We start from the raw sequence: 24000 nt of genomic DNA, 5'->3' as shown, positions 1-24000 counted from the left end.
GCAACACTAGTAAACACATTTCGATCTGATTTATTCGATGTGTTTTAGTTTTGCTCACTTTGGCTACAGTTTATGCTCGAAAAAGTCTACCTATCTTATGTATAATTTACTGTTTTGTATTCATATAAAAATTAATTGTAGAGGATGGGATAATTGATCTGACCACAAAAATACAAAGGTCAAGTTTCGTGTCATATTTACCGACTTTGCCGCTCACACTGTGTAACTCGCACTGTGAAAGAAATAAAACAATTCAAAGCGAAATGTCTTCACAAAGTAGTCTCGAAGCGTGTCATATTTTATTCTGGTGGTTCTGTTTCATTAAATTACTAACTATTTAACACTGGTAAAAGTTATTTTTAGTTCCGGCTGTATCGATTCTGTAAAGTTTTTCGAATACCTCGGTCTGTGTGTCAACAACATGAATTTTGCAAATCGTGTTCATAAACAAGATGATGATCTTATCGACAAGCGTATCTATAGGAGAACATCGCAAAATGAAGTAGCTGTGTTCAACTGCTTGTATATTTTCCTTTTAAGAGTGCGGGTCCTCGACTTGATATTATACGCCAGAACTGATACATGTACATGTTTACCAAGAACTGCAAGAACTGGAATTAGATGTCTGTCTGAATGTCTGTTGATTTCCTGTTTAACAATAACAATAAAAAAAACACTCTTGGCTATAAAGCAAAAGATACTATACCACTAGCAGCAGCTTACCATACATGTCCAAACATAACAAGTAACGATTCTCGGCTGGTTGAGCAAATACCAAACACATTCGAAAAGGCGAACTCCACAGCCGTTGTCAGCCGTCGTCACGCTATCCCCTTCGCTCCACGCTCCACTGTTCCCAAGCTGTCTGCCTTTCTCCCGTTTGCAGTTCTCTGTCTTTTTACTGCGGCATTCACAACCAATCTCGACTCCCTCTTTGTACCTCCAGACTCTTAAAATCAAATTCCATCCTTTGGATAGCGGGGAAAGGGAAGGTTTTATACGGGTGTTGGGCGGGGGGAGGGGGGGGGGGTAGGGGGTCAAGGTTTATTTTGTCATTGATCTTATTGTCCCACAAAGTGACTGACCAGATTACAAGAACTGCAGAAGTAATCGTTACCTTAAGGTTGCTATTTTTAGGGGCTACTTATTTAAGCCATTTTTCTGAGCAAGATTTAGTGACTATTTAATTTAGCGATTTCAGAATTTGTTTTTTTAGGCCAGGCCCTTGTGTGGGAAATGGTCCAGGCAAACTCTCTTTCGAAGAAAAATCTGTGGCAGCTACAATTCTTTTGCAATGAACTTGGACTAGCTGTTCCTGTACCACAAGTGAGGAAAAGGGCTCTTTATGTGGTCCTGTTGCAGGAACTTGTCTAGGAATGTAGTTGCATGAATGCGGGACCAAGTTAAAATGCTCTGTGTTCTGTTGCGTCTGCAACTATTAAAAACAGTGGCGGATCAAGGGGAGAAGCCATTGGGCCCTGGTCCCCATTATTTTTAGGCTAAACCGAGGCCCACGGGACCAAGAAAAATCATCTTCAAGAGCTAATTTCAGGTAAGGATGATTGGGGGTCCTACCTACCTAAAGGTCTGGATCCGCCACTGTTATAATTAGTACACATAAGCTAGCTCCTAATAAATTGTCCAATACTAAGTGTCGTCGTACTAGCCGTGCATTTAAAATTACTGTTTTATACACCTCGAGTGACTTCTAGTACACGCATCTCCAAGCTACGTGAGATCCGACAAAGAATTGTGCCAAAGTCTTCCTAACGTTGTGTGGCCCTCTGCATTTAATCGTCCCACATATCCTAAAATAAGGCAAGGGGCAAACCTTCAAATACTGAGAAGTGGAGACAGGAAATGATTTCCGACCAACTTTTTTCTGCAAGGTTGGTCCTTTTCTTCTCTCTACTACAAGGTTTTTTGTCGCTGTTTTTTTTTTTTTTAAGTTAAACCTCTCTTCCTGAATTCCTGTCCACCTCAGTATCTGAGGGCTGAGGGCCAACCCTTAGCTAGTTCCCAGGCTGCTGTCAGTACAACATACCTCAAGGGTTCAATTTTTAACGGCTTCTAATTTTAGTGATTTAAGCGAGTAGCACGAAAATCGCTAAATTTAAAAGTACTCGCTAAAATTAGTCTTCGTCAAATTTAATACTCGTTAAATTTTAGTACCTCCCTCCCCCCTCCCCAAAGGAAAATAAATTAATCATAGTCGACATCAAAAATTCTTTTAAGAAATGGATATCGAAACTTTGTTCTTTCTGACAATGCCGTCTAGTGATTCTGTTCTTACTGAACATTTATTTCCATCTTAGCTATTACTTTATGAAATACTGGTTTACACTGGGTACCTTTTTTTCTAGGGCCTGCTGTTTTCAGTTTTTTAAAAAAATCTGATAATCGCTAAATTACATTGTCGCTAAATCTTGCTAAAAAAAATCGCTAAAATTACTACCATCTTAAACCTTAAGGTAACTGATTACACCAGGTAATCTGGTCAGTCACTTTGTGGGACAATAAGATCAATGACAAAATAAACCTTGACCCCCTACCCCCACCCCCCCCCCCCACCCCAACACCCAACACCCGCATAAAACCTTCCCTTTCCCCGCTATCCAAAGGATGGAATTTGACTTTAAGAGTCTGGAGGTACAAAGAGTGAGTCGAGATTGGTTGTGAATGCGGTAAAAAGTCAGAGAACCTGTGTAAAAATTGCAAACGGGAGAAAGGCAGACAGCTTGGGAACAGTGGAGCGAAGGGGAGAGCGTGACGACGGCTAACAACGGCTGTGGAGATCGCCTTTTCGAATGTGTTTGGTATTTGCTCAACCAGCCGAGAATCGTTACTTGTTATGTTTGGACATGTATGGTAAGCTGCTGTTGGTGGTAGAGTATCTTTTGCTTTATAGCCAAGAGTGCTTTTTTTATTGTTATTGTTAAACAGGAAATCAACAGACATTCAGACAGACATCTAATTCCAATTCTTGCAGTTCTTGGTAAACATGTACATGTATCAGTTCTGACGTATAATATCAAGTCGAGGACCCGCACTCTTAAAAGGAAAATATACAAGCAGTTGAACACAGCTACTTCATTTTTCGATGTTCTCCTATAGATACGCTTGTCGATAAGATCATCATCTTGTTTATGAACACATTTATTTGCAAAATTCATGTTGTTGACACACAGACTGAGGTATTCGAAAAACTTTACAGAATCGATACAGCCGGAACTAAAAATAACTTTTACCAGTGTTAAATAGTTAGTAATTTAATGAAACAGAACCACCAGGATAAAAATATGACACGCTTCGAGACTACTTTGTGAAGACATTTCGCTTTGAATTGTTTTATTTCTTTCACAGTGCGAGTTACACATTGTGAGCGGCAAAGTCGGTAAATATGACACGAAACTTGACCTTTGTATTTTTGCGGTCAGATCAATTATCCCATCCTCTAAAATTAATTTTTATATGAATACAAAACAGTAAAGTATACATAAGATAGGTAGACTTTTTCGAACATAAACTGTAGCCAAAGTGAGCAAAACTAAAACACATTGAATAAATCAGATCGAAATGTGTTTACTAGTGTTGCGTGACCGTGACAATTTTTGTAGTCAATACATGAAATATTTACTATGCGTTTACTTCTCTCAACGGGTGGTTTTTCAATTGCCCGGGCTGGATTTTTTATATGTTACAGTACCATAATAGTACTTGACGCCGATCTATTTTTTATTCCAAATTTCGATGTACCAGGACACGATTTTTGCCACCAAAGTTACCCTTGTTTCAAGTGTTTACCAAAGTGCTCAAAATACCAATTTTCGGGCTTTAAAAAAGATCTGTTTAATTGCATCGTTTTGCAATATTTTTAGGTTTCTGTGTAGTATATTGGATGCCCCGCATACCTGCCAAAGATAAATTTCATACGTTCAACCTTCTTTCCGTACGAGTGTTTTGAATACCCACAAAAATTCGACAAAATTTTATGGCGGCGGGGACGCGAAAACGGCCTTTTAACCTTTTGCCGATTTTCTCAAATATAAAAACCCTTTGAAAATTTTAAATGTCATTTTCGTAAATAGTTCACCAAAGGGTTTCTTTTGACTGAATATGAAGAAATGCGAAATCGGAGTTTTGAAATTTTTTTCTCGAAAATTCCAGTCGGTAGCACTTAAACTGCGCTGGTTACGTGACCACCCTAAGGGAGCCATGGTGAGGTAATAACAAAATAAGAAAAAAATCTTGCAAAGCCTAAAAGTGAAATAGGAAAAATGATAATAATAAAATTTCCACAATCTGACGGTGGAAAAAACCTTTCCCATAAAAATTGATTCGTTAATTGTCTCGTTTAACTCTCCTTCAGATTTTTGAAATCCTCTCGATGACACAGCAAGAAAAATAAAAAACGCTTGAAAATAGAACATTTCACGCTAAGCAAGCTAAAAAACACGGGAAAACAGACGCAAATAGCCTGCGTTGCAGACGAACTAAGCCTCGACATTTTTTTAGAACATGGGCTTCCTGTCAACCACATTGGACTGATACTGTAATGAGGGTTGAGAAGATCTGGGTACAAGATTAGGTTTCACTCAACTCTTTTCCGGATGACATCCAAACGGTGCTCTCTGAAGGCTAAAGGTCGACATGCAAAAAATCTCAAAGATTTCAGGTCTAGTACATTCTAGTCTGCCATCAAACTCCCAACTTCAAGTGGGTACGTTTAAATGCAACCGACGTGGCTGCCGAACTTGTCCTTTTGGAAACTCCAGTGACAGAATAAGAACTAATAATGGATACATCAAGATCTCAGGGCATAATACGTGCATCACAAGCCCACTTGTTTATAGCATTTTATGCCGTAAATGCCCCGGAATTGTCTACATTGGAGAGACATGCCGTCGGCTTAGAGATCGCTTCAAAGATCACCCCATGGATGTCATCCGAAAAAGAGTTGAGCTGCCAGTGCCTGAACATTTTTTCAAAACTTAATGATTTTCTCACTACTTGCAAAGTAATCATTAGGATGATCCTCTCAGTATGAGCATGTCATTATTTACAAAAGGTACACAATGTGTACATGAGGCTACGTATTTATTTCCAATAACGAATCGGAGAAAAAATGATTTCAGTTTGTGATCCACTTGTCAGACTAGAAATTTCATAATGAAATTGATTTTTGGCGACATGAATCAGGAGCCCATCCTGCATGAATTCACAATTATAATATTGGTTGCACAGATACAACAGTTTCAAGTGCAATATGAAGGAGTTCTGTTACGAATAGCACGCACTGCGAACTAAAGTTCTTTACCCCGGCTGCTTAGAAAAATGGAAAAATCGTCGCACATTTCAGTTCAACATGTGTCTTATAAGAAGCAGCGTTCAAAAAGCATATTCTGCGTTCAATAGTACATGTACTCAAAGGTACAATCGAAAAGTGTAACTTTTCGTATCTCCTTAAAAATCGCACAATGGTCTGGTACATGCTTTTAATAAACGCTACTAAAAGCAATAGTATGACATACATAAATACACACACTCTAGTGGCGCCATCTTATGGCGCAGTATCCCTATCAACATAAGACAAGCAGATTCCCTTGGGAAATTTAAAGATCGTCTTGAACAAGTACTCTAGGGCACGGCAATCCAATCCCATCCAATCCAAGACCGCATGCGCGGATTCCGACATTCAAAATTTGGATCTATACCGATCACGCAGAACAACCAACACATGCACATACAGAAATCCTAGAATAGTGTGCTGTTTGGCTAAGGCTCGCCAGCAATTACAAGGATTCGTGATTTTTTACTGAATAAGAGAAGTGGTGAAAAAAAAATGAATCAGGTTTCTGTTCTTTGAAGACAGATCAAGATATTTTGCTAGGTATGTTATGCGGACTTTCGCTCTATGACCACTTTGTTTTTAGCCGAGTCTTTTTATGACATTCCAAAGAGCTTGGCATGCAGCTTAGTCTAAAAGTATAAAATCCATGATCAGAACCTTAAACATTGTAAAGTGCAATGTTTAATTTAAATGGAGTCACAATCGGGTCACCCTGTTGTCATGATCCGCTATCTTGGATGGCTGTAGCCAAAACGGATACAGAGATGTGGGGACAGGAACCTGGGGTCGCGTGTCTGGGGACGCTGGGCGTGGGCACGCGAAATCGGTAAAAAAATAAAAAAAACCGTAATCCCTTTTAAATGTTTCTTTCTTTGATGTACAATTTTAAGAAGCAATGTTACGATGTGTAATAAATTTGTCACATATAGACTTTTTCTTTCCACGCCAGAACACCAGAATTCGTCAGAAAGGCGACGGAGAGACAAATACGTCGACGATTGCCATACAGTGTCAATATCTCTGTGTCAATTGTTTCCTTTGGCTTTAGTTTGTTAACACGTTTCTTTTTGCAAGCAAACATTTTATATTAAAGGAAGTAAAATCAAATGAATTTTGTCATTTCTTATATTGTCAATAGTTTTACGTTTCCGCGCCCTCAAACACGTGCCCTTGTGACCCCTTCCGTGCTTTCTTTGTACACTATTTTGGATCCACACAGCTAGGCCCTTATCGATTGTGCTGGTAAAAATGTTTGATACTACTCAATAGCTACTCAAAATTATGCGCGTTTTTTCGACTTTTTTTGCTTGCTTCAAGCGAAAGTAGGAGAATCGGTTATGTTGGGCTGGCTTCTTGTTCTCTCAGGGACTTTTTTCTCGGCTGTTTTATTTCTCGGGATTCTTTCCGCTGTGGGTGTGAGGCCGGGTCTTTTAGTATGCGTCACACTTGCGTCTCGTGTTAGACGTGACTTGTCACATTCCGCGGGTGGGGGTCTCTCGTTTCGTCACACTTGCGTCTGTGTTCGACCACTGCATGTTAACGTATAACAATTGCGTGGTATCCAGGCAACTATCGGAGGACAAACTATCGGGTGGGGGTTCAGCCAGGCAACGGGCGGTGTCAGAATGGCATGTGTAGCCGTAAGGTAAAGAGGAGGAGCGGCTTTGGTTCAAACGAATACTTCTCTGGGGGTTAGATTGCGTGACGAGACAAAAGGTAACTCTGTCGTGCGTAACCTTTATCGGACCCTGCATTAAGCCAAGTGATCTTTCTCGGGAAACAATATTTCGTGGCGTCAAGTTACCATTTTTAACCAAGCCAAAGTATGGTCGCGCACCCAGCCGTCGCGACTGACAAATCAGCATTTCCTCCGCGAAAATAAAAATGCTGACTGGCGGATTCTTCCTGATAAGTTCGAACAACAATGCCCAGGATACTTCTACTCATACAAACTTCTGCAAAAGTAATATCTCGAAGAGTCCTGATTAAAAATTAGGCTACTTCTTCGTTAAGTATGCTTTTTGATGCGAACAAGAAACGAGACTTTTTTCACGTCAGATAGATGTCCCTAGTCTTGTATATACGTTCTGTTTGCTTCAGGCTCCAATCTCTAGCAATTTTAAGGGGTGCTGGCCTAATATTGGTTGGCTGCTCTCTCTTGTATCTGCAGGTTGCTTGACGCCAATTCGTTGCCTGTTCCACAATCCCCCCAGACGAATGAAAATAGGCTGAAATATAAACACAACTTGAAAATTGTGAATTTTAGAGACTATATAAGTCATTAATCTGGTTATTTTTCCTTCAAAAATACAAAATATGCCAATTGTGCTATGTAACTCTTATTAAAAGTGAAAAATTTAGAGAAAATAACGGACAATGGTGTCGGATGCGGTCGAAGATGACTAAAATTGATAGAATTAACAAATGCCACAAAACAAGGGGCGAGAGTTACATAAACAGAGCTGTCGTTTAAATTCAACGCGAGAAAAATGGTCATACTGAGAAAATTGGGCGATGCAATAAATCTTACTGCAGACTGATTATTTAATTTGCTAATGTCCGTACCGCTTTGAAGTGTAGTTTTTTAAATGTAATAACCAATCAGTAAATGTCATGTTCAGTGTTATTTTTCACAGTACTTATTGTGCCGTCTAACTCTGTGTTTTAGTCATTCGTTGTAGCAACCGCACTTTCAGCATTAAAAATCAGCAAAACAGATCTTATAATGATTAGTTCGAAATACAATAATCGATGTAAGAAAATACGTTTGCATTTAAAACTTCTAAAACCTTTTTTGTTTAATTATACGGAGCAGCTGTTTGTTACTGATTAGGTAAGCGTAAAAACTTTATTATTCAATGAGGCGGTTAAAAACCAAGGCAGGTGTTAAAGCGTAACTTATGCTATTTGGTTATGCATCTAGTGAACTCTAGCAAAAGGAGTAACATGAGGATTACTTTTGTTAACTCACTTTTATTTCAGTTGAAATGGAATGGCCAGAAGCAGAAGTAAATTTCAATGTGAAAGCATTGAGTAAACGCGTCGAACCCCGGGGTTGTTTGACAGGCTTGAACTAACGTGTCAACTCGCAATAATCCAGCTCAATGCTTTTATGATAATTAGTCCCAGCACATATCACTCAGTCCAAGTTTAAGCCAATAAGAAAGTATTGACACAATTTGCTCATGTTGAAATATATATGTAAAAAAGGCAGATGCACTCACGTACTAGGTTAACGCTCAGTGAAATTTATATTTCATGTAAGAACCTATTTCGCTAAAGAAAAAAAAACCTACTCAGAGACTAAAAAGGAAGAATAGCTTCAGCACAAACTTGCATAATCATGTTAATGGTGCAGCTAGACGTCTTTGCCGTCACCTGTTTCGTGTGGCTGTTATTTGAAGCCGATGCTCAATCAATCTCAGCATCCTTTTCATCTCACGACACAAGTTATTCACCAAAAAACGATCACCCCACGCCAGTAATTTCCTCTACGTCCGTTAGCCGTCACTACCCATCGACAAACGATCCCACAATTTATCCAACGACAGCTCAGCAGTCAAAATGCGGTAAGCAGGCTCGCAGCTTCTCTATTTGTTGGGTCGATTATCCGCCATATCTCATGAAAGACGAGAATGGAAACATGATGGGAATTTTTCATGAAGCATTTGAAGACATGATTAACAAATGCTGTAACTCCAGCAATTGGTCAGTTAACTACACGCGCAAAGCAAAAAACTTTTCAGAGCTAACTGAATGCATGAACTCTGATGAAATCGATTTTGTTTTTCCTGTCCTTCGTAAACAAGTCAAAAGCAATCCATATAATACACAGCGTTTTCAGGAGCTGTTGGCGTCGCCGGGTATAGCAGTATCGAAGAATCGAACACACCTTGAACAGTGGGCAAAATGGAATGTAATACAAGAAATCTTCCAAACCTGGACGGTGTTAGTGCTTGCTCTACTTTTAAATGCAATATTTGGGATCCTAATCTGGGCACTGGTGAGTAAAACTACATTTTAAATCAGAAACATTGAGTATACTAGTTGCAAAGTCAATTAATAGCCAGGATGTGAAAAACTCGTTCGCAAAAACAGTTAATTCGATCGTTATCAAAGCTGACACTAAACTGCGAATTGTCTGACTTCCACAACGGTCTGCAAGTAATAATCAATAAGCCAGGTCGCATCTAACGGATAATGAAAAGTTATTTTTAAGTTGCTTCACAAACGCTAAATTTAGTTGATTTTTGTATAAAATAGTGCGAAATTTGACAATTTGGTATCTTGGTTCAAATTAATTTACTGTAATCAGTATGGTCTGAAGACTGATCAACTTCGGAACGGAAAACCATGATGGAAAACACTTTTTACATTTTATATATGCGGTCCATGTCAAGATGTTTCAAAGTGATATCCTTTTTTGCAGCAGATTTTTTATACAGTTTTTCTCTGTCCACTGCATGAGCTTTGTATGGTTCATTATCGTTATTAGCTGCCGTCCACAGCTTTGTTGATTGCAGCTCTAAACAAACATGCGGGAATCTACTTTAGTTCTCGAAAATAAGGCCAAAATAGCCCTATCATTCCACATGCAAAAACTTTTGAATAAAAAAGTTCACCAGTTTAAAAGAAGTATTTGCTTATTTCTCTTATTGCTCGAAACATGTTGCCCTTCAGTTAAACAAAGTAGTTCGAGTCTTCACCGTGAAATACAGTAGAACCCCGGTAACTCGACTCTGAAGGGAAATGAAAACATTCGGTTGCGGGGTTTCGAGTTATCGGGGTCGTTGATAAGACTGAGGTGGGTTCAAATCCAAGGAAAATGGAAGTTTGTTCGAGTTAGCGGGGTTGTTCGGTTATCCGAGTTCGAGTTACCGGGGTTCTACTGTATTTCGTTTAACTGACATAGGGCTATTCAAGTAAAATATAGAAAAAGGAATAGGTTTATCAGTCGCCTTGTGAATGTATCAATTCCGTTTCTGGTCGCAATTGCGTTCGACGAATCGAGAGAAAGGAGAACGAATTCTCATCTCGCTCAGGCAGATAATTTTTGGGTATCTGTTAGGCCCAGGCCAAACGTCGAACTTAATTGCAGTTTTGGCAGGAGTTTTGGTCGACCCAAACAGGTAAAGCTCGATCGTTGGGACGAACGTCGAACATTATTTTCTCGAACCGTCCATCCAACCAGTTTAAGCAGCAAGAACGAATATTTTGAGGCTGAATTTACAAATAAAAAAACCTTGACTCTGCTTTGTTCTCTTTAGGTTAAAAGACTTCATTAAAAGCCGAAATGTAACAAAGAAAACAAAATCAGACAGAAGACCCACCAAATGCAGTTAATTTAGTAGATTTTTTCTGTCTGAAAACTTTTCTCAACGTTTGTTTACAAAAAGTTCACAGACGAGTACTGTCAGTACTATCCAACTGGGTATTTTTTCTCGGACGGGCTGTTAGTGTCTCTCCGCCGATGAACACTATCGCGTCACATGATCAATTTAAACCAATCAGAATCGAAGAAAATTTAGCGTTGAACTTTTATCGCTGTTATTAAAAACTAGCAATGGTATCCTAAGTTTATTTGGTTTACAGGCAATGGTGTATGACTTCATATTCCATTGACCACAAATATGGTAGCCGATACGCGTCAACGAAAAAAAAAAACAGCTGGGGAGCTCAAATAATGCAATTCTTTGGGCGTTTCCAATAAAAGAATTATTACACTCGCGTTTTTTCGATATGAGATCGTTATAGCCAACTTGGCGCTCCTCTTTGGCGCATCTACCATCTCATATCCGACGCGCGCTAGTCTAAATGTATTCTGTAACTTGGGTCGTTACACAGTACGGAATATCATGGTAATAATGACAGTTACTCCTCATTGTGTTAAAAAAAACTGTCGTTGGTTATGTATGTTATATTTGGTAAATTTCTTGGTGTCGACAGGATTTCAGATCAAACCCAAAGGAATTTCCACAGAGTTTCTGTCGTGGTTCCCTGGAAGGAGTCTGGTGGGCATTCGTCACCATGACAACTGTTGGGTAAGTGTCTGAACGACAAAACGGGCAGCGAATTATGCCGTGCAAGCACCTCCAGAGATATATTTTCTGAACTATTAAAAAAACGTTTAAGTCAAACGTAAACGGCTTGTTTCTCATTTACGAATTGTACTTAAGCTTAACACTTTCTTTATTGTTGTGGCCTCGAGATTTGAAAAACTTTGACGACAACATTGGCTGGTCACGTGCAGTGACGTCATCTGTGTCTGTACTCTGAAGGTTAATAGCCATTAATCAATCACAACACGCATATTAAACTGGTTAGTTATTTTATTGTATTATGATTGATTGAGTGATTATTATTTAGGTATGGAGATAAAGCCCCTAAGTTCTTGTTAGCCCGTGTTCTGAGTGTAGTGTGGATGTTTATGGGTGTGGCTGTGATGGCTTACCTTACTGCAATAATGACAACTGCTCTGACATCTGGAACGGTCAAAGACCACAAAACCATCGTTAACAAGAAGGTCAGTAGTTTAAAAGACCTAATTAAGACATGCAAATCCTACTCACTTCGGTGAAGAGATCCTGTTTCCTGGTAGACATGCGTACAGAATGTTGGATGTTGATCCGAAGCTATATTTACAAATAGGGCTTTCCACAAGTTGCTCGGCAACTTTTTGGCAACTTTTCATGTTTCGAGCAACTTTTTCCCCTTCGAGCAACTTTTTTCCTCTTGAGCAACTTGTTGCATTTCGAGCAATTTCCAGTATGAAGATCTCCGAAGATTATCCGAATGTTGTTCAAAGGCCATACGAGTGTTTCCGAAGATTTACGAAATTTGGCGAAGATGTTCGAGATTCGTCTGAAGACGTTTCAACTTTTGGCTCATTCTGTATTAAAACATTACAAAAACTCCTCAGCAAACATGACGTCATAATTTTACAAATTTTCCCCTTGATATATTATTTAGATACTTCTTTTGCTGTAAAATTCATAAAACTGCTTAGAAATCTTTATTTTTGTTTAGAAATCTAACCCTCAAAGGGAAATTAACATATATTTAAAGAAATTATCTTAATTAGAGCAGCGTTTTGGATTTTTTTTGAACAACTTTCGAGCGACTTTTATTATCAGAAGCAACTTTTTATTTTTATTTTTTGAGCAACTTTTGAGCAACTTTTTGAGAAATTACGGGCAACCTTTTTGGGAAATCTCGAGCAACTTGTGGGAAGCCCTATTACAAAACTATTTCGTATTTCATGCAAAGTGTCCTCGATGTAATTTGCTTCTGGCCACTCAGCTTTCAAGTCAGTTTTCTTGTACTGCTATAAAGCCTCTTCAGTCATTCACTGACTGTATAGATATAACCCACAACCGCCTGGTTGTTTGGGTTATACGTGTCAATCCAGGTTTCATACATATAGCGGAGCAACAGCGGAGCACCACGAGTAAAGAATTTTGGTAAAGCCATCAGGCCGAAATATACGGTTGTGGCGTGATCGCTCGACCGACCGTACAGACTCTAATGGACGGTAAGGGGAGTCCCACGACAGCCCGACCGGAGAGAGGAGAACGTCATCTCTACATATCCCCACATACGTATAGGTTAACTTCAGCTGTCAAAACAAGGCATTCTTCCTCTGCTAAGAGTTTATAATAGGGCATTAAAGCGTCAGTCTCTGTTTAGTCTTTAGTTTTACCCTTATCGAGAAACCGTTTTACTTGTCCCGTGTACGATTCTTTTGAGATCTTTCCCCACGTTTCTACGTATTGGTGTCATCGTCCTCCACTTCTCCTTCCTCTTCGGAGCTGCTACTATTCTCCTCTTCCTCTTCAGGATCCTCTTCCTCTCATTATCGCTTCCACCTTCTGGCTCAGTGTCAAATATATCTGGCGCACGATCCACCATTGTCTTTTTCTTCTCGTCAACGTTAACCCAAAACAGCGTTCTTCAACTAAGTAGGAGTCATTTAAAGTGATTTCTAATATACGATTTTTGTATATTACTCACGTTCCCACAACCCTGAACGCTGACTAGTCAATTCAAAAATTTTTCTGCAATCTGATTGGCTACGTCTGATATCACGACCCTTAACTACTAATACCTTTAATGACAGTATTTTCTATAAAAGTAAGATATACACCCGATTTCATTTTAAGTGCATAGCTTTCTTTCTACATCCATCTTTCTACATCGTCTTACCGGTGTTGGTTTCATGCAAATGAGTTCACAAGGTCAGAAGGTCATGCTAGTGGGCTGTGATTGGTGGATTTTGATTCGTGTTGTTCGTATAGTATGTCAAAAGATGGATGTCGACAGAAGATGGCTATGTACGTAACACTGAAAGCGGGTGTAAAGACCAGCAAAATTTGTGTGGAGCCAGTCCGCTTTTAGGCTTTGCTACATCTATAGATCAATTTATTAAAAGAGAATTCCATTGGCTAAATGTGGTTAGCCACTGTCAAACTTTTAAAGCGAAAAAAACTAAATATAAAAGTAAAATAAAATAAAATAAAGAAACAATCACGATCAAAACTTTTAACTTTGATAATACCAATAATTGTCCTTAACGAACTTCCGCTCACTTTATATAAGGTGGTCTTGAAAGGCACCCTCGCCATTAAGCGTCACACCCTTCCCATGATGAGAAAGTCGATAGACGATTCATGTGATGTATGGTATATTGTTATTATAATACTCAGCTTGGTGTGTTGGCCGAAAGTCAAGGTTTTTCAGAAGGAATCAAGCAAGGAGTTATCGTAAAGCGTAAGGATTGTATTTTACCATTTAAACTGTCTACAGAAGGGGCTGGCAAAAGATGGGGTAAGGGACCAGTCTCACGACAAACCCAATCTTAACATCGCGTAGGACCCTTGCTTGTTAAAAAGATTCGTTGACAAAATTTCTTGATTAGTTGCTATCCTATCAAGCTTCTATTCTTTGAGTTTTAAATACCGATTCCTCTAGAATGTATCATGGACATTGGGGGATAACGAAATTATTTTATGGTTGTTGTTTTTAGAATAAATTGGCTTTTTAGAGAGTACAAATTTGAAAACTACACTTGTAAGGCTAAGGCTAAGACTTTGGTCTGAGGGAGAAAAAACACCAGTTCAACTTGGAGATGCGAGGAGTCTAAAGAAATTCTCTATATAAATCTGCTTTTTTTAAGCTGTCAAGTCTACATAGCAAAGTGGCTCGATTCAGAAGTAATAAACCATCCCGTTTCAATAGTGTACGATACGTTGACAGGTTTCACGTAGCTAGCGTCAAAAAAAATTGTTTTCATTAGCTGTTTTCCATTTTGCGTGTACAAAAAGTTAAGTTCAAATTTAAAGTCGCAAATGTCGTGAAAATATAAGCTTTATTCTTGTTAAAATTGCAATTCCTTCCTTGGCTCTAATTGTTTGATCAAAACCATAAAGGTCATTTTGCTCGCCAAGATTTCCCTATAACCAGACTTTGCAGACGTCACTTTGGAACTGACTGTGTTATCTTCTTTGCTAATGATCATACCTGAAAGGCATTCCCGCTTTTCGAGGAAGGCTATGATAGTAGTTGTATTGCCCTCTTCAATTTGCTCCAGGAGGAGGGGGTATTGCCTCACCCCAGGGGCTTTGACATGCATTTGTTGGGGTAGTTCACTGCAGCTAACCCTCACGTTACCATTTTGTCTTTATTATAACATGCACTTCTTTGTTATTAGAGTACAGGGATTTGGAAGCACTTTCTACAGGTCTCTCTAACAGTGAAGTGGAAGGTATACTGCTCGACGTGTTTACTGCCAACTACATTTCCAACAAACAAACAAAATACTCGGATGTCTTGGAACAGGTTCGAATTCTTGAGTTTCCTTTCCCGATCGGAATCTACATGGTTAACTTGTTGGAAGAAGGCTACATCTGGCTGCACTACTGCATCAAAAGAGAAAGTGACATCAAGTTTGAGTTAGAAATTTACCCGACTGTATTAAAGTACATCCAAGGCTCAACTTTCCAAGTATGTATCTGTTGGTTACACCAAAAAAATCTAGATACTAGGTTTTTTCGTGCGTTTAATTTAAAGGGACTGTGTCACGGCTAAGTTATTTTATGTTGTTAAATTTTGTTAAAATTCGCTTGAAACTAAATGTTTCCAGAAATTTATTCTATGTTCAATGACACATAGCTTCAGCGGCCGTGTCACCCGGGCGTTTTAATTAAAGTTACACAAGCAGACAAGATTAACTTTGAAATTAAAACTGTTCCGCCGGACCATATTTCAAAAACCCATATCGCAATCCGTTTCAATCTTCGTTGCTTTTGGCCATCTGTCCTTCTTTTGCATTTGTTGTGTTATTTTATTATTCCTTCACTGTTTAAGAGTTATTATTTTTAATGAATTTGATGGTCATTTTCTTGCCTCAGTTTGGCTAAAATCCGTGACATGGTCCCTTTAATCAGCTCATTTACATCGACTGTTTCAACTGTTTACCAGCTCAACTTTTACCAACTCACTGCAAACCTTTCATTCCCACAGGCTACTGAATCTGGATTGTGGGATACACGTTTAAACCTGTTTGGCTCAAGAGAAGCTGCTTTTAAGCAGACTCTGTACATTTTGTCAAGTGTCTTGGCTGCATTGGTTGTCATTGGCTTGTTATGGGAACTGATTGCCAGACAAAGAAGGCGTACTGTCACCTTTCGTGAAAAAGGTAAACGAGTTATGCATTTGTTCAGTGCATTTAAAATATATCGACTTTGGTTTGTACATCTCAGGAAGCTGACCAAAGGACCGCAAACTACTTTACAATGTTTTATTGAAATTCAACAGCAACACTGAAAACTTTGCTGGTTTTTATCTCATGATAAAACCAACACTTCCTACTTACTCGCAAACAGCTAAGCTAAAATCTGAGGACATTTGATTTACCTAGTTAGCTACAGCTTGAAATCCGCCATTTTTGATGCCGGATCGAAATTATAAGCGAAAATCGGGGTTTTCCTAAAAGCCGGAAATCCAGTACTTTTGTTCAGGTCTGTAAAAATTAAGCTCACTAGATGAAATACTATAAATGACACTGAAAAATTCCGCCATTTCTTAAAACGTTTGCAGCAACAAGTTGACTCGTGCCTTAGTAATTGGCCTTGGTTATTGTAAGAGAAATCAGCGCACATGTCGACAAGGCAGCTATACAATCCAAAATTTGCCCTACATTTGGCAGAGTAGTCGTGAAAGCTTTCACTGCTGCCTTGTTGTCTATTTCTCCTTACAATGTATCCTTTCTCTTAAAAGTGTCAAAAGCACCCGCGAGAAAATAGAGCAGATGAAGTGGTTTACTAGACTGGTTTGGCTGCGTAGATTTCAGAATTGTGTGGCGTGACACCTTGATTGAGTTACCTAGTTTGCAGATAAGCTTTAATTCGAGCTCTGTGGCACGCAATTTATTGTTTTTGATAGGATTGTTCTCAACAATTTCAAAAAAAGAATCAAAGAAAAAAAAAAATGACAACTGTGTCACGACACAGAAGATACAGTCTTTGCGGTCCCGAAAGAAAGATGAATATTTATGAATTTTTCAACACCAGCAAGGTCTTAGCAATCTGTACATGCTCCAGATAGAGAATTTTACGTGTTTAGCAGACAAACAAGACCTTGCAAGTTTGTTATTTTTCCTGTGGCACAAAAGACTAAGGCTTTAAATCGATTAACTTTTCTTCTTTGAGATCAAGCTTAAGCTGATGGTACGCAAAGCACAATGGGCCCCGGGGCTACGACAAAGCCCATTTTATAACTCATGCCCCGCAAGCCCTGGGCCGGAGTGATAAAATGTATTTTTTTAGTGAGGTGGTTGCCTAGCTTCCTTTTTGTGCAGCACTATGCTGCAGTTACCAGTCTCCCTCGCAACTGATGCGGTTTACCTTTCCTTTTTATACTGACCAGGAACAGTTCTCACTAACATTGCCCCCGCTTTTGACTAATCCTTCTTTAAATTTGATTAAGTACATGTCGCTGAAAATTATCCGGAAAATTATCTTGAATGTTCCTGTTCCTGCTTTTATACCCGTGAAACAACATCTAATAATTAATTCTAAATAGTCAAAAATAAACAAAAGGAAATAAAGGATTTGTGTCTATTAGTATCTATTGGAGTAGCTATTTCACGTTCAGTGATGGCACGCTAAACGCAATGTGTATATTCTTTGTTCTAATGGAGTGCCAGGGAAACACGCTAACACAAACGTTTGTTTAAAAACTACCAACTGTTTTTTTAAGAATTGTTTTTGGCTTTGAAGTGGAAAACATAGACTTCGTCTCGACAACTGACTTGTCAAAGCCGAATGCCGCAAGATTTTCCCGCCTCTTTGATGAAAACGTCTAGCAAGTCTCAGTACTCAACGACTCTTGTAAAATCTTAATTTTTTTTGTACATTTTTAATTTCTTACAATCGATCTCATGATCAGTCTATATTATTGTACTTTATCTCTGGATTGTGTCTCGTCAAGAACTGGCAAATCTCGTTTGTGACTGATTCGTTCAGTCTGTTTTATTTGTGACTGAGTCTTTCAGTCTGCTGTGATTTGTTTCTGACCAATTGAGGGTTTTCGGGATGACTTTTTAAATCCAGTGAACAAAATTTTAGACTTCTACCAACGAGCAAAGGTCAGCAAATTAATAGATTTCAAGGAAAACATTGATTTGCGCTTTCTTCATTTCAAAAGGTCTGCATGGCCGAAGAATTCACTTGAAATTAAGGTTGCAATAACTGTAGCCTGCTTTGCAGACGTCTGCAACGCAGGCAACAAGAACTGACTCCGTTTTAAGATAGACTATCCACAGCCTCTTTATATTTCAACGCAAAAAAGCGAGAGACGGCGAGCGAAGCGAGAGTGAGCGCGAAGCGCGAGAGAGGGGGTAAGGGCGCGGGAGCGAGCGAAAGAAAAATAGAGTATTCTAAATAGGGTATTCTCTCGCCGTTCTTTCCCCGTGTTCATAGATTGAAAAAAAAAAAAAAAAAAAAAAGAAAAAAAAAAAAAAGATTTTGGCTGGTAGCAGAAAGCACGGACTTTGTCTCGAAAACTGACTCCCCTTTTCCAAAAAAAAAAAAAAAAAAAAAAAAACTAAAAATATTTTTTTTTACAACTATCCAGTTTATATTTACTGAAATTCTTGTTGGTATCGCCAAGAGTTTTTTTAGTCTGTTGTAATTGGGACTGTCTTTTAGTCGTGTCAAAACTGTATTAAATTAACCAATTTCATCGGAAAATTTTCAACTTCTAGACCTTTTGAAATCAAGAAAGCGCAAATCAACTCTTAACGTACATTGAAATCTTTCAATTCGCTCGTTGTATCCTCGGCTGTAATCTCGAAATCTGGAATTAACTTTCTCTGCACACACACGTGTTAGGCACATGAGTTGTCATTAGCATCACCCAATCAGAATAAGAGGTTCCTTGATCTTACGTCATAATTAACTAATCGTCGAACAAAGATTTTTCACACCTACCGAGAGTATTAAGCGGCCTCACTTCGATCAAAAGGAAATACTAAACTCTATACCTTTATACGCGAAGAATACAAGGATGCCACCTCGGGTTTCGGCCTCTGGGCAATGATACAGTTTGGGTGTATGAAAAATTAAGCTATCTTCCGGCAGTACCATGGTGAGCAAGTTAAACCCACACACATACCACACGACCTGCCGAGTATTTTTGGAACAGTCTTAGCCCCCCACGTTTCAAAACGTTCCACCGCCTCTGAAGTGGGGCAGTTACTTTACAGGAAATTCCCTTTCCATGCTGCAAATGTAAGAGACAATATCAATGATATTTTAAACTTTCTGTTTCTGACAGTACAAAGAAACGAAGCCCGGGATGTCGATGACAAATGGAAACATGACACGTTTATGAGGAGCGGTGACTTTCAACGAATGATGGACCGAATCTCTGATGTCGAAAAATGCCTCGCAAAAATCTCCGAGTTAAAAGAGGTTTATCACAAAATGGATAGCTACTCAAGTAACCAGGAGAAATAAGTGACTTCGCTAGAAATGCTGTACCACCTTGAAAATGAAACACTGGTGCTTGCGTCAATTGCATTGGAGAGGCAGTGACTGCGTTAACAGAAAGAGTCGAGAAAAAATAGTACCTCTTATATCTATTTATTAGCGTACATCTTATACCTATTACTTGATAAAAAGAAATAGGATATTTGATAATTTTTGAATCAATGACGAAGACATTCTTGTTGAAATCGCAATAATTCCTTTCGTGAGTACAAGTGGTGCATGAACAAGTAGGAAAGTAAAATACATGACTGGTTATAAAATTTTAGGCAAGCATTTACAAACAAAAGTAAAATGCAGTTAATGGAACGTGACGCCGCAGGGGGTGCTTGCGTGCAATGTTGTTTTCCTGAATTAATGAATTGTGAACGCTTTCTAGTCATAGAACTCAAAACAGACGTCTTTCATGTCTGAATTTTTATCTATATGTATCAGATACAACCATAGTAGCAATGTAAGCTTTTCTGAGATTGGTTTAAAGCATTAAAGCTCTCATTCATGGCTTGTACTTTAGCACGTAATGTCTAAGTAGTTTATAGTACGAGCTCACCTATTGGCAATGTTTACAGACACTGTCTTGCCCTAAAAGCAGCTGATCTCTATCCCAGTTTCATTATTCTAGCAGTCTTTGCACGAACACTCGTTTTTTCTAGAGCTGTATTCGTAGTTTTTAGTATGTAAAGAATTTTTTTTTTAGTATGTAAAGAAATTCAGCTGGGTCGGGTTGCGGGTCCATTCCCTTTCTTGCCACTTCCCGATTTTCAATGTCACCCCATCGGCGTGGTTCCTAAAAAACACTCCACTGAGTGGCGAACCATTTATCACCTCTCCTACCCAGATGGGGACAGCATAAATGACCATATCCCCAAGGATCCCTACTCCCTCCAGTATGTTCGCATTGATGATGCTATCAGCATTTTACAAAAGCTGGGTCCCGGGTCGTTCATGGCAAAGACTGATCTGAAGTCAGCCTTCCGCCTTATGCCCATACACCCCGATGATTGGAATCTTTTGGGCATTTACTGGCAATCCCAATACTTTGTTGACCTTTACCTCCCCTTTGGCCTTCGCAGTGCCCCCTACCTTTTCAACCAGATATCCGATGCCTTGGAATGGATTCTTAAACATAATTATGGGTTGCAGCATGTCATTCACATTCTAGACGATTTTTTCATTGCGGAACGTAGTAAACTAGATTTTCTGGGTAGTTTTGCCTCCCTGTTAAAACTTTTCATGTCCCTTAGGGTGCCAACTGTTGCAGCCAAAACCCTGGGCCCCACCCAAGTCATAGAGTTCATGGGGATTGTTCTCGATAGTGTCCGCATGGAGGCTCGTCTCCCTGAGGACAAGCTCGCTAGGATTAAGATGTTATTAGATTCATTTAAAGGTCGTCGCTCCGCTCGTCTCATTGAACTCCAATCCCTTATTGGTACTTTGCAATTCGCATGCAAAGTAGTTGTCCCAGGCCGTACATTCCTACAGCGCATGATCAATCTTACCCGTGGGGTCCCAAGCCGGTTTCACCATGTGCGCCTCAACAAGGAATTTTTTCGGGATGTATCCATGTGGAGGGTCTTCCTCACCAGTTGGAATGGGCGTTCCTTGTTCCTTGATTCCTTTCTCACTGCTGCCCCTGACCTGGAGCTTTACACTGATGCAGCCAGTACAGTGGGGTTTGGGGGTTACTTTAATGGCAAATGGTTTCAAGGGCGGTGGCCTCAACACCTCCTCATTAATAAATTAAAAGGGATTAGTATTGAGTGGCAAGAGCTCTTCCCTATTGTGATAGCTTGTGCCTTATGGCACCCCCAATTTTCGGGAAAACGCCTTCAGTTTTGGTGCGATAATGAGAGCGTTGTTGCAATCATTAACTCAGGTCACTCCAAGGCTCCCAGGGTCATGGATCTCGTACGATTTTTAGTGCTCATCTCTATGAAACATAATTTCTTGGTTCGGGCCCGTCACGTGCCAGGGGTCTCCAATGCTATTGCTGATGCCCTTTCCCGCTTTCAGGTTCAACGTTTCAGGGAACTCGCCCCCCAGGCCGACCAGACCCCCTGTACCATCCCGCCTTCGCTGATGACCCTCTGAGGGATGAGGTCCTCACGTATGCGCACTGGGCACTGTCACGGAACACCAATCGTACCTATAACTCTGGGGAGAAAAGGTTTATCCAGTTTTGCCTTATGAATCGCCTCATATCTCCTTTGGGTGACATACTCCCCGCCTCGGAGGGCACCCTCATTTACTTTGCCTCTTATTTGGCCAGGACAGTTCGCCATAGTACTGTTAAGCTTTATCTGGCGGCAGTCCGAAATCTTCACATCCGGTCTGGATTTAGCGATCCAGTGTTGGAACGCCCACTTCTTAAAAAGGTTCTGAGGGGTATATTACGCTATCAGGGTTCCCCTCGTACCCTACGTCAGCCGGTAACCCCCAGGGTTTTGTTAAGTATTCGTCCCGTTCTACAGAGCCGACTGAGTCTCAGGGATTTTTCCATGGTCTGGGCTGCCTTTACTTTAGCCTTTTTTGCCTTTCTCCGGTGTAGCGAGTTTACCTATCAAGGGGTTCGTAGATTTAACTCAAGATTTGACCTCACTACTGATTGTATTACATTTTCTCCCAGTCTGGCCTGCCCGCAGCGCATCGTGGTTCTCCTCAAGTCATCTAAGACCGATGTATATAGGCAAGGGCAATCGCTTAGTATTGCTCGCTGCTCTTCCTTGCTTTGCCCGGTTTCAGCCATGCAACAGTATTTCTTACTAGCGCAGCCGCGCCCTGGGCCCTTGTTTTATTTTCAGTCTGGATCCCTCCTCACTAGGTCCTCTGTTACTAAGCTGCTTCGGGACTCGGCTCGCAGCGCTGGACTCTCATACAGGAGTCTAAAAGGTCATAGTTTTCGTATAGGTGCCGCATCCACTGCCGCAGCTGCGGGTCTGCCAGACTGGCTAATTAAGGTCTTAGGCCGTTGGTCTTCCGACTGTTATCAGCTATACATTCGCACTCCAGAATCAGTGCTCCTTTCCGCTGCCCCTAGAATGGCTAGCATATCTAGTAATGTATTCTTAGGTTAGGTGGTTTGCTTGGGGGGATTCATGCCTTGCACGCATCTGTGGCGGTTAAGTCTGCGTAGCGACTTCCCCCAAGCTTTTGGCATTATTTTGCCTTGCAATTCTATACCTTTGCCTGAATCTTGTCCGATCCAGCCCGTGCGGTGCTGGGGAGATAAGTAAGGCTCTGCCAATACTCTTATCCTAATCCCCAAGTTTGCGGGGAGATAAGTGAGGCTTGTATTTTTTCGTGCACAGCCCGAAGTCGCAAACTAACCTGCCACAGAGCTGTGTTCCCCCTATAACGCCATCTTGTTGTTGTTGTCTTTATTGCGTTACCGGATATTGCGTTACTCACGGTGAATACGCGAACAGTGACATTAATTGTAAATTAATTTTGATTGGCACTCATATGACAATTACAGATGTTACAACTTTTACGTGTATTGTCAAGATGTTTCTGGGCCCAGTTGTGTTTGAAGGGTGGATAATGCAATCCACCGGATAAATCGCTACTCCAGTGAATAAATGTTAACAAGATAAACTGCGCAATCCACTGGATAGTAATTTATCCGGTGGATAGCGTTATCCACCTTTTGAACAACTGGACTGTTACTCAGTATATAGCCTGTTACTCAGCATACAATACAGCCTGTTACTCAGTGAAGTCAGCAAATGAGAGTTCATAATATTCACCAGTCCCGAACTGACGTGACGCCTTGTCAGTGATATTTGCTTGGAATAGAAATTAACAGTACTGCTACCGCATATACTCGCTTCTGATTGCTTGAAACCAGATCATTGATCCCAAATTGCATAGCTGAACAATGAATTTTTAAAATTTTCGTATTTTTCGCATTTTGCATAAGGAATTTAGGCGGAATGGAGTTAGGCCCCATTTATACCCAAGACAACCATTAGGCTAAGAATACGAAACTGTTCGCGCGCGCATTGATGTACACGCGCGAGTGAAGAACGATTACACAATGGAGAAATCGCGATTGATCCCGTGGGGAGCGAGGGTTCTTAAAGATGTGTCCCATCTCCTCGCGCAGACGGATTTCCTTATTATCAAGGCCAGATTTTACAGGTACATGGTCAGCAATCAGCATTGTCACGATATTTTAAGTCATTTTTTCGACAAAAACGTAGAATAGGGGTTAGTGGACAAAATTTGGAACCACATATTTGTAAACTCTCAAGGGACTTTTTTAATTTCTCAAGGGAATGTTTTAATTTCTCAAGGGATTACTTTCCGCTGTGGGTGATCACTTGCGATCTCGTGAAAAAAAACGCGACTTGTCACATTTACAAACGTTATATAACAATTTTAAAAGTGACATGTCAGCTTTCTTATCTCAACGCACGTGTGTCTGAAAGGCGATCTATAAAAAGCGTCGCACAAACAATGGATTGCGTAACTAAAACACGAATAAATAATCACTAGCACTTACATTGTTTAAAAATTACAAACGTCAAAAATAAACCATATCAAAAAACTCGCTCTTTTCAAAGATATTATTGAAGTTAAAACAAATGCAAGAGATGGGGGCTT

At 39.9% G+C, this 24000-nt stretch overlaps 3 protein-coding genes across 3 annotated transcripts in view; 2 read left to right on the top strand and 1 right to left on the bottom strand.

Annotated features, from left to right (window-relative positions):
• The window catches only part of LOC144630260 (uncharacterized), a 147329-nt gene that overhangs the window by 114593 nt on the left and 8736 nt on the right, over positions 1-24000 (bottom strand). The window lies entirely within an intron of this gene.
• Positions 8399-19868, top strand: LOC144629947 (uncharacterized). The gene is made up of 7 exons (XM_078488204.1): positions 8399-9353; positions 11297-11391; positions 11717-11873; positions 14053-14116; positions 15057-15349; positions 15869-16043; positions 19184-19868. The coding sequence occupies exons 1-7, from the start codon at positions 8694-8696 to the stop codon at positions 19363-19365; spliced, it is 1626 nt and encodes a 541-aa protein (XP_078344330.1). The 5' UTR covers positions 8399-8693; the 3' UTR covers positions 19366-19868.
• LOC144630064 (uncharacterized) lies at positions 20646-22755 on the top strand. The gene is made up of 2 exons (XM_078488344.1): positions 20646-21271; positions 21409-22755. Exons 1-2 carry the CDS (start codon positions 20692-20694, stop codon positions 22467-22469), a joined length of 1641 nt encoding a protein of 546 aa, XP_078344470.1. The 5' UTR covers positions 20646-20691; the 3' UTR covers positions 22470-22755.

The sequence above is a fragment of the Oculina patagonica genome, chromosome 11 (assembly GCF_052425735.1).
Source record: "Oculina patagonica isolate OP01 chromosome 11, crgOcupat, whole genome shotgun sequence".
Lineage (NCBI taxonomy): Eukaryota > Metazoa > Cnidaria > Anthozoa > Scleractinia > Oculinidae > Oculina > Oculina patagonica.
Note: the sequence above shows the minus strand (reverse complement) of the source record. Positions and strands in the feature narration are given on the sequence as shown.